General features: G+C 46.1%; 1 protein-coding gene across 1 annotated transcript; it reads right to left on the bottom strand.

Moving 5' to 3' along the window:
* Positions 1-3,177: 3,177 nt before the first annotated feature.
* SOCS4 (suppressor of cytokine signaling 4) lies at positions 3,178-5,450 on the bottom strand. Its single transcript, XM_054286774.1, has one exon. The coding sequence runs from the start codon at positions 5,359-5,361 to the stop codon at positions 4,051-4,053; it is 1,311 nt and encodes a 436-aa protein (XP_054142749.1). The 5' UTR covers positions 5,362-5,450; the 3' UTR covers positions 3,178-4,050.
* Between the last annotated feature and the right edge of the window lie 5,987 nt (positions 5,451-11,437).

Below are 11,437 nucleotides of genomic sequence, written 5' to 3' on the forward strand. Positions count from 1 at the left end.
CAGGGTTTCAAAACTGAACTCAAGACTTGCTTGTCTTTGGGCCAAGGTGTTGTAAGGTGGCACTGGAATGAGCAGCACTGGTAGGACTGACAGTGACAGCAGTGGGAGGAAAACTTTAGGGTGACAATTCTTGGCATATTGTAAAACCAGTCCTGCCAGGTTTATTTAAAACAGAGAGGGAAAGAAGAGAAAAAAAGGTAAATGGACTGAAACAAAATAGACCTTTTGAGTTCTTCTCTTTCATAAAACAGGTATGAAACAGTTTATGGCATGGATCTTGCACAGAATGCATGTGTGACACAACTCAAGTGTTGTTAGGGACAAATGTCACACAGGTGGACAAAAATCAGGAAAAAATAGTGGGAGCTGTCACAAAATCCCATTTATCAATACTTTCCACATATGATTTCTCTAAACTAATGCAATTAACTGCCCCCCAGTCCAAAGGCACTATTTTTATGTGCCACACCTTCTTCCCCCAACTGCTGTATTATATAGGTCTCCTAAATTTGGAGTGCTCAAGATGTTTTTGGGGTAAGTGATGCATCAACTCATGTCAAAACAATGTAGGCTGAATCCAGAATGACACTGAAACACAGTGTGTTGGGGAATGATACCCCAAAAAAGGTTTATTTGGCCTTTCATTTTGAAGGGACACAATCTTTGCTGATTTTGAAAATGACAGTGGCCTTCACTAACTTCTGAAGCACAACTTTTGGTCAAAATCTAATTTTTGTGCTCCTGCCATAAAAATAATGCTAATCCCTATCTAAAATGATGAGCTTTTTTCCCTAATTAGGAGTTTCTGAAAGAGAATTTTAATCAAGCAGACTGCAAATATCTCTGATGTCACTCCAGATCTTGAACCAGAAACTCTTCCTTCCTACTGCAGCCCCCCAAATCCCAGCCCACCATCCCACCATGATGGGCACAGTGGGCAAGAGCAGAGCAAATGATGAACCTGGAAAATGGCAGTGACGGGGTAAAATGGACTTAGCAATACAAAGCTGCCCTTGATAAAACAGAGTTTATGCAAAAGGCAATGAATGGAAGCAGCACAAGATAAAAATTACTGAAAAAAACCCAGGGTGATTTTGCTGCCATCAGCCCCACAGTTCCATTTGGATATGGAGGAGGGAGGATCTCAGCTGGGATGAGCCACTGGAAGTGTATCAATAAAGCCACAGTGATTTATAGCAGCTGAGAATTGGTCCTGGAGCGCACTCACCCGTGCGCGATGCCACGGATTGATGTGTTAGCGTTTTCTCCCCGGAGACTTTGGTTCCAAACCTATTTAAAACCCAGGGAAAACAAACGGGCTGGTCTCTAGGCAGATGTCCCTGGAAATCTGTTTACATCACCACAGTGGCAGCAGCTCAGTGGAAGGGGTTTTATCTGCTCAGGTTGGCGGTAAGGGCAGGGTGGCAGCTCCTGGTGGAGTTGCATGGCAAAGCTCCCTTGGTAATTCCTGAGCTGCCACCTTGCAGCATGGATTTGATATCCACAAACCTACAGGAATTCATACAAGGTGAAATGAAAAGATCCAAATTGAAATATTGCTTAGTCTGAGGCTGCAATCTTGGATCCAGGCTCTACAGCACTGTTCTCTACTGCTCCTTGCCTGCACACAGATTCCCAAGGGATCAGTGATGGGTCCAGTCTTGTTCAGCTTATTCACCACCCTGGATGAAGGGACACAGTGTTCCCCCAGCAGGTTTGCTGGCGATACAGAGCTGGGAGGAGTGGCTGCCACACCAACAGGCTGTGCTGACACTCAGCCAGGCCCAGAGCAGGCTGGGGAGACGGGCAGGGAGGAGCCCAGGGAAGCTCCAGCAGGGTGCCCCTACCCTGGGGAACAATGACCCCGTGCACCAGCGCAGGCTGGGGCTGAGCTGCTGGAAGCAGAGCTGTGCAGAAGCAGCTGGGATGAGCCAGCACTGTGTCCTTGTGGCCAGGAAGGCCAATGGAACCCTGGGCTGCAGGAGGGACAGTGTGGCCAGCAGGTGACCCTGCCCCTCTCCTCAGCCCTGGTGAGGGCTCAGCTGGGACTGCTGTGTCCAGTTCTGGGCTGCTCAGCACAAGAAATGCAAGGAATTACTGGAGTGGGCCAGTGGCTGTGAAGGTGCTGAGGGGACTGGAGCATCTCTTCTGTGAGGAAAGGCTGAGGGAGCTGGGCATCAGCTCTGGAGAAGTGACAGCTGAGAGAGAGGGGAACCAGTCAATCCACACAAATACCTTAAGGGCAGGTGAAAGGAGGATGGGAACAGACTCCTTCCAGTGGTGCCCTGAGACAGGACAAGGAGCAACTGGCACAAACTGAAACACAGGAAGTTCCATCTGATTATGAGGAAAAAACCTCTTTACTGTGCAGGTGATGGAGGCCTGGAACAGGCTGTGCAGAGAGGTTGTGGAGTCTCCTACTCTGGAGATGTCCAGAACCCACCTGGATGTGATCCTGTGCTTGAGCAGGGGCTTGGATGAGTTCCTCTCCAGAGCTCCCTTCCAACCCCATCATTCAGTGATAACCTCACCCACAGGTCATTGCTGATTTTTTGATAGGATCCTTCACATGCATGAAATTCAACACATTTGTAATTCAGCAGGCTTGGGGCTCAGTTTCAAAAGCATTTTGAGAGGATACAAAGGCTCCCTGTAGTCAAAGGAGAGGAAACAATGTGGTTGTTGGAGTTACAATTACACCATCTCACATTCTTTTGGCAGAGGCGTTCCGAGCCCAGTTTGGGAGAGCAGATAAAGCAGGAACGGGGATCAGACCTGCAGCTGCACCCCGAGGCCAGCCTGGAGCTTCCTGCCTGAACCCACATCCACCGAGCCCCGTGGGATTCCACCAACAGCTCAGCAGCAGATCTGCCTGTCCATGCAATGTAAGTAATGCTTTTAGGAGCATTATCCATGCAGGGTTTTCCCGTACATGGAATTTGGCAGGAAGCCATTCGGCCGAATGCTTCACATTGCAAGAAAATCAGCAGAGTTGTTTTCTTTTTAAATTACACTTATTAAAAAAAAATAACCCTCTACTAACAAAGTAGGAAAGTTATTCACCATCACCTCAGGCTCAACCATGCAGAATCAGATGGTTAAATATGCAGATTTTAAAGGAAATATCTTCCTTCCCACCCTCCCACCCTTGTGCTTTATCATTTAAGCAGCGGCAGCTCCTACAGCAAAAACTGGGTAATTCATATAATGCAACAGTAACACAGAAACAGAGTTCCCAAGTCCAAGCCCCATCTATCATAAGTAACTACATGATTATCTCTTCCAGACACTGATCAAATCCCAGTTTATGAGCAGTTTGCTTTTTCCTGCTATTACACAAAATGAAAAGCTCTTCCAGGACCCTGCTGCTCTGACGACGATGAATCTTCCTCCTCTCCAACCAAAACCTTTCCAGGACCAGTTTATACATGTTTGTTCCTGCACTCAGTGTTGTCCTTAACTTGAATTGTTTTTCCTCTCCCTGGTATTTAGTCCCCTGATATATTTATAGAAAGATCATATCCTCTTTCAAACTTCATTTTGCTTGGAATAGTAATGTTAGAAATAGACTGACGAATTTACTGCAGTGGATAGGGACAGACAGACACACAGACACAGAGGCTAGAGCACTCATTTTAAAAGAAATGCAGAAAATACAGATGAGTCAATCTTTAGTTAACAGTGCATTATTTCAATCATGTCAGCAACACGTGTCAACTACAATAGAAAAGACAGATCAAGTTCAAAACTGATTTTCAGGGGGTTTTAGATCTAACATCTATCCATCTATAGAAGTACCAGAAAGCCTACCTGGAATTCCATAAAACTCTAGCCTAGGGACAGTACCAAAAGCCCACAATGAATATAATTTCTAAAAAAGAGAGCTGTGCAGACTCAAAAGTACATTTAAACAGAGACTAGTTTGGGTGGTAAATAATATTCAGAAAAAGAAAAAAATAATCAAGTCGCTATTAAAAAAAAACCTAGAAGGAAAAGACATTGAACATACTATTGTCTGTTGGGAGAAAATTTCTTTCACAAAAATATTTTCTAGCTTTGCTGCTCTGGTACATCAATCCTGAGCACTCTAACTTTTGACTTATAATGATATTCCTTGAGATACAGCTTCACCGAGGGAGGAATGGGAAGTGCATCGATACCATCATAAGTTGTACAGTTGCAAATGACCGTTCTACATATATGCTGGAGCGAGAAGGGAAAGGTCCTGTTCAGGGGAGTGGATAAAAGTGGTTCAAAGAACATACAGGAGCTCGGATCTTTGTAGTGTTCTAGGAGCCCCGTGATGTCAGGAGAATGGAAGACACAGGGATCATGGGCATCAAAGCTGAAGTTGTGATTCCACTGCTCTATCCGGGCGTGGAGGGAGCGGCTGTAGCGGCGGAAGCTGACGGAGAACAAATAGTCCTCCTGGGCAGAGTCTCGCAACAGGAACGTTCCCTCTGGCTTCCCTTCCAGCAGCGCCTCGGCGGCGTATTTATCCATGACTCCCCAGTAGCAGGGGTTGTTATTGATCTGGAGGAGGTCTGGCACTAGGCAGTGGACATAGTCAATCTGGGTGTGGTATTTCGGGGGCGTTTCCATCCGCAGCAGCTCGTCATCCGTTTCCCACTTGGGCTTGTTTCGTTTCCGAGAGCTTGTGCACAGGGTTATGACTTCATCATCGGAGTCCATGTCGCTCTCATCTCTGCTGCTCCTTGCCACCTTTCCTGTCACCAGCTCGGGCCTCGGGTCCCCCCGAGAGGAGCTGCTGTCAGTGAAGTCACAGGACTGGGAGGGAGAGTCCATCCCCCCATTGGCAACGTCCTCGTCTCGCAGCTGGTCCTCCCTTTCCCCGTGCTGGGATAAATCAGCAATTATCCATTCTTCTGCCTTTGGACTTATAGGGGCCGTGTGCCTTTTGATCAAGTGCCAGCGGAAAGCCAGCTCTGAGCGAGGAGGGAAAGGACACTTATCCAGCATCAGCTCACTGATATGGATCTTCCTTTTGGAGGGCAGTCCTGAGGCGTGCCGGCTGCTGCAGTTCTTTATGGGAAAGCACTGACCCACAGCATCCTGCAGCTTCTGCTTGAGAGAGCGCCCCAAAAACCTGTGCCCACAGGACCTGTCTAGATCCAGCTCGATGGACGAGCAGCTGTACTTCCTCTCTTGGCTCCTTAAATTAGTCCCTGACCTTCCTGCAGCATTCGCTGTTTCAGGATCAGGGCAATGCTCACTTTTCTTGGACCAGGAGAGCTTTTTCCCACTCCAGACGTATCCATCCTTTCTGTCCGCACTCCTGCTCCGGCTGCTTTTGGGCCTCACATCTGCGTTTTTCGCACTGCTGTCCTTGTTCTCTGCCATTGTGACAGCTTTGCTTCACGAGCTGCCAGGAAGCACACACTGTGTTTCTTGTGGGGCTTTTCTACATAAGGAAGCTTCCTCGAGGCACTTTCTGGAAATATCTAAGGAAAAAGAAAACACAGTTCAGTTAGCTGCTCTGCACACACACAATGCAACAGCAGGGCTGGTGGGTACAGGACAACAGTGACAATTAATTGCTGGCCACGTAAAAATCATGTGATTGAGGTGAATTCAGTAGCACACCCCACAAATACAAGATTCCAGAAAAAGCTCTCTTAACCCTTCCTTGGGAAAAGCATCCTCCAGAAAAAAACTACCCCAACATATTTGTTGAGTTTTCATTCTGATTATGCAGCATGTTCTTGCATGCAGAGCAGAATGTTTCAGGCGTGGGCAGCCCCATTGTGCCATGGCCCATTTCAGAAGGAAACCCTTCCTGGGGCAGGTGATACTGCTTTAGCTGCTCAGGGAGCAAATCCTGCATCTCTTCCAAATAACCTTTCAAGAAGGAACAAACCAGAACAGAAACAAGTAGGTCAGAGTACAAAGAGCTACTGTACCTAGATGATATGCCTGTTTGCTACTAATCCACAGGATGGGATGCCAGAGATCTTTTTCTTAACTGACACTTTTGGGTCACTTTCAGGATAAAAAACAAAAAAAAAAAAAACAAACCTAAATTTTATCAGTCACAGATGCTGTCAGTTTTCTGAAAGCTGTTTTCCTCTGCCTTTTCAAAGGAAGGGAGCTAGGAAATACTGAGGCCCTAAGGGATTGAAATATCTGGGGCTTTACATACTGAAAAGGATTAAAACAATCCAGCCCCTTACTAAAAGCAATTTTAAAAGGCTGTGAAAGATGGAACTGCTTATTACTCATTAGAGAAGGAAGTTTACATTATTAAAATCAGTGTTGCTTTGAGACCTACGGTTGCTGATTTCATTTTCTTTTGTTTCCAAAGTTATATTGAATTCTCAAATAGATAAGATGTTTCCTTTTGACTGCTGCACTTTGAAAAAAAGATGAAAAAAATCCTCTTTTGATTACTCAGTTGAAAGTGGAGCAGGATTTTTTTCAAGATACATAGATAGCAATATGGTATGGATGCTGTACCCCCTGAGGCATGGCAGGATGTAGAAATATTTCCCACCACTTATCATAATCAGGATATTCTATGATTCTGTGATGCTTCTGCACCAAAACCATGCACAGCTCCTCTGTTGCACCGGGGCTTTTTTTTCAGCTGTGGATTTTTCTGTGGTTTTTTTGGGGTTTTGGACTTTTTTTTTACAACTAATTGACATGGTAAATACTAAGCAGGAAAAGAAAAGGGCATCCACTTCCTCTCTCCATTCAATCCATTCTCATCATCAGGATTAGCCAGCATGACACAACCTCTCTGCAGTCCCCCGGGGCTGCTCTGCACAGGCAGGCTGAGTTGGAGCCTCTGCTTTCAGTAAAAGAACAAGACAGCCTTGCCAAAAGGCTCTCATGCAATCTGTGGGCCAAATGCATCCCAGATGGAACTTTCACCCAGGAATTTTTCACATTGCATTCCTTATTTAAAACCCGCAGACCTGAGAGCTGTGGGGGAAAGGAAAAAGGCAGGGGAAGGGAGGAGATGAAGAAATGTAGAGGGAAGGTAGGATAGGTTCAATATTGGGAATGTGCTGGGAAGAAAGATGGCATAAGAGCAATGAAGATGAATATCACCTCACTGGTACCAAGAGAATTCACAGGAAAGGGTCCATATTTCAGCAATTACAAATCAAAGATTAAACCAGAGATTTATTTTTCTTCTCTCAGGGTTTTGCAAATTGCTTTTCAGTAAAAGCATGGCGAGACACAATGAAGACAGGAGAAAGGAAACATGTGCATATGAAACTCGAAACATCTTTATTTAGACCAGAATTGATTCATTGATTGCTTTTGGAACCTTGATATTTTTCATCCAGCAATACCTAGAGTGAAGCACTGATTTTTCTCCAGTATTCAAAAAAAAGAGGGGAAAAAAGCAATTTCATTTACCCTGGTGATAGCCTGAAGTCACTGAAGACAAAAAGTTTTTAGATTCATCCTGTAGTAAAACACGTTAATTGTCTATATATGGGATTTTTAATTGGAGAGAGAGATATCACTGAGGTTGCAAAGTCAAGTACTTAAAAATTAGGATATGACAGTTTGTAATTGCTTTTGAAACCTTCAATTATCTCATTCTGCTCATTCAGCCCATATAAGGAATAAGAACATGCGGATTTTGGGCTTTTAATTAAAAACTGCAAAACATACAAAGCCCAGAAGTGCCTGTTATCTCCTAACTTCAGCCTTCCAACTGAGAGAAGCTTGGTTTTTATGGAATTTCTGCGCTGCTGTTGTATTGAGCTGTAAAGCCACCTTCCCCTTTGTACCTTTCTGCTGTCATGAATCATTAGTGGTACCTGAACCCTGCAAGAGAAGCTGGGGAAGCAGCACGTGATGCTGCAGAGCCACGCACCATTAGCCAGAGCTGCTTCCCTGGGGTTTGAAGGGCTGCTGGAGCCCAGGCGCCGCTGCTGCCACGTCAGAGCAGCAACTGCTCATCAGACAGAGCACCAGAGCTGTGAAAAGAGCAGGGAACAAATGAAGAAAAAAGGGATGTCTTCCTTCTAAAGCCAGGTTTGAACCTGGCCATGTGTTATAAGCTATGGGAGAGCTGCCTCCCAAATCCCACTGTTTGGCATCACAGTGAGGGATCACACCTTCACACCCTTCTGGATCAGTGATTCGCAGCCCCACCAATAAAATGGGGAGCAAAAATAATTAAAGTGTCAGGAAGAGAAAGGCATAAAGGGCAGGGGAGGCATTCAGTGCTCTATTATCACTTGGGGCCATCCATCTAAGGCAGCTCTTCCTTTCACTGCAGCATCCCAGGGAAATGCCACAGACCTCCATTAACGCCGAGCGCTGCTGGGAGAGCAGCACAGGAGGGCAAGGATAAAAGAGAAGGAACACAGAGTGTACTTTTCCCTAGAGGGGAAGGTTAAATGGAGGAGTCCAGCACTGTGCAGCTCACACACATCAGGTCTGAGCTCTTTTTGGGAGAAATAATGAGTGTTCTGCCTGCAAAAGGGGCACCTCAGGCATCTCCAATGATGGCAGATTTGACAAAACCCTTATGGTGGAAACCCTTTCCCCTAAGGAAACAGCAAAGATAAAACACATGGGGGGATGAGCAGAGTTCACTTGGGGCCACAGGACTCGGCTGGTACCCAGCACTGTCACACTACAGTCCCTGAGGACAGGCAGAGAGCTGGGTGGCTTTTGCTGTTGGTTTTGTGCTCCCTTCTTCAGAGGTTCCTCTCTCTTGTCTGCAGACAAAGTGCTTTTTCTTTCAGGAGCTGATACCTCTACCCTGAGACTTCAAACCCAGACTAAAACCAATATCCAGGTGCTGTTTGGAGGGATAACAATATTCCCCCCTAGCCAGGGCTAGGCTGCAACCCACAGCTGTGATAAGACAGCGACAGCCTCACCATATGTCTAATCAATAACCCAATACCATACATGTAGACAGCCTTTTTTTTTTCCATTTATTCAATAAATACTTGAACACTGAACTGCTTTAACCAAATACTTCTGTCCTAAACTGCTGGATCCTTGCCTCTAGCCCAACAGTTCTTTTCATCAAGCTGCTTCCCTTTCTGTGTAAAGAAGGAGCAGATGGTGGGGGGTCTCCAGCCCAGCCTCCCACTTGGAGTGGGATTGCTGCCAGTGCGGGCTCAGGGGAGCCTGGCCATGTCCTGAAAAGCTCCCAGGATGGAGGTCCCACCACCCCTCTGGTGCTCCCATGCTGCACAACCCTCCTGGTGCAGGAAGTATTTGGAAAGTTTTCTGCCCAAGCACCCGAAGCGTTGCTGTATTGTTCCTCTAATTAAACAACAAAAGAAGGCTCACAAAGAACAATGAATCAATTTTGGAATTGTTGTGGAAGTTGATTTTGTAGAGCTGATAAAATCTTGAGAGAGAAGAGCAAGCTGCAATAAACTGGAGTACTTTTTCTTTCATAACTTATATAAAAGTTAAAACAAAATCTCACTGGTCACAAGCTGCTTTCATTAATTTCACCCAATTAGATTTTGGCCACAAGACCACATTTTAAAACCTGACCTTCCCAACCTAGTAAGGATAACAATAAATCTCAATTCCTTTGTCTTAAATTATTTTTATTCAGTTCTGGCTTTGCTTTGATTTATGGCACCATCTAAAAATACCTAAGCTTGACTCCAGAGGCCTTTACAGCAAATTAAAGCAATTATCACACATACACACAAAAGAAAAAGACTTTCTAAAGGCACCATTTGCAACCTAAATATTTATTCCTTGGAAATACCTCTGATTTATCCCCAGAACTGTAGGAGGAAGGGGGGCCATGCCCAGCTAACCCCAACACGGGGGATATTTTATTCACTCCCAGGAGGTGGAACTGAGCTGGCAGCAGGTGCCAGAGGTGAGGGCTGCTCCCATCTCCTGCCTTAATGAAGCTCTGCTCATTAAGCGTGGCAGGAGAGATGCAGGCGAAGCTCAGCAGCCTCCCCAGCACTAAATCAGTGAAAGCTTTATGGTCCATGACCAACACTCCGTGCTCCACCCAGAAACCGAGGGGAGAGCAGCAATTCCCGGCTCGCAGCCACTCACACCTAATAATCAAGGCAGCCCCAGTTCCCAACCGGATTTAAACTCTTAACTTCACATTTGGTGCCTGTCACTCCGGGCAAAGCCACAGAGCCTGCAGTGCCCTGGATAAGTGACCACCCCTGAAAAGCCTCCCCCTGAAAAACCTCCCCCCATTTTTCCTCAAAGAGTGATCCCAGCAAGGCAGCACCTGCAGACAAGGAAATTCGTTGTTCCATAGAAGCGAATGTAAAATGGCTTTTGTACCGCAAAACACTTTAAGTGCAGTTTCTATCGGAGACTCTGAAAATTAAAGTGATTAAGGAAAATAAACACATTTGACAGGCATTTGTCTCCATCCCAGGCAGCGGCTTGCAGCAGGAATAGCTTGGTCTTCCCACTCATCTGATAAGCAGTTCAGCTCCGAATCATTTCTCTAGAACATATTATCCTCGCCAGAAATCATGATTTACTGAAATATGTAGGATACACCCATGGAAAACATGTCTCTACACAGCTTCCACGAGGTTTAATAATGAAATCTGGCCATATTTCTATAATTTTTTAAAGAATGTGCCTCCTTTGTAATCCTGCCACTTATTCATTCATGAAACTACCAGCAATGTGAGTGTTAGAGAGAAACACATTTCCAATATAAATAAATCACTCTGCTCACCCCAACAACCAATAACCCCGCTGCAGAACAAAACTGAAGATAAAAGGGCTTTTCCTGGAAGCAATTTTTTCTTAGAAACAGGAATAAACTGGGCCAGATCATTAAGGCTACATAAAGGGAAAACAGATAACGCTGTTTTCCCCTCTTTATTCCAGGTATGCTCAATTCTAGCATTTTTTTAATCCTTCGAGACATCAGCCAGGATGTTCTTCCTATTTTTCAGCCAAAAAAACCCCAAAAAGCTGAATGATTTTTGCAGTGCAATCACTACCTGCCTGACTACCACTGCTGTCAACTCCACCTCGCACAGGCATCAGGATGGCTGGAATTCCAGAGTAATTCCATAATGACCATAAGGATCTCCAAAGGGACAGGTCCTGCGGCTGGGTGAGCACAGTCCCCGCTCTTATGGGGGTGCTGCCCAAGGGGGGCGGAGGGCAGAGGCTTTTCCCCTGTGCTTCTGGAGGAGCTGCCATTGAATCCATACACAGAAGGATAAGCTGGGAATGTATGTGCCCTGTTTGTGTTCGGGTACACACGTCGGGCACGGGGTTTTTCAGAGGGGGAGCACACAGACCGAACCCCCGGTGACAGAGCGAAGACCCCGGACCGGATCCCCTCGCGGTGACCGGAGACCCCGGGCTGGGCGCCCCGAGCCCCCTGGGCACTGACAGCGGCTCAGAGCCCGGACCGAGCCTCCCGCGGTGACAAAGCTCAGCTCCTTGTCGAGTTACCCCGGTGACAGCAGAG

This window comes from Melozone crissalis, unplaced genomic scaffold, assembly GCF_028551555.1.
Source record: "Melozone crissalis strain CALT ecotype California unplaced genomic scaffold, PUWL_Pcris_2 ptg000056l_1, whole genome shotgun sequence".
Classification (NCBI taxonomy): Eukaryota; Metazoa; Chordata; class Aves; order Passeriformes; family Passerellidae; genus Melozone; species Melozone crissalis.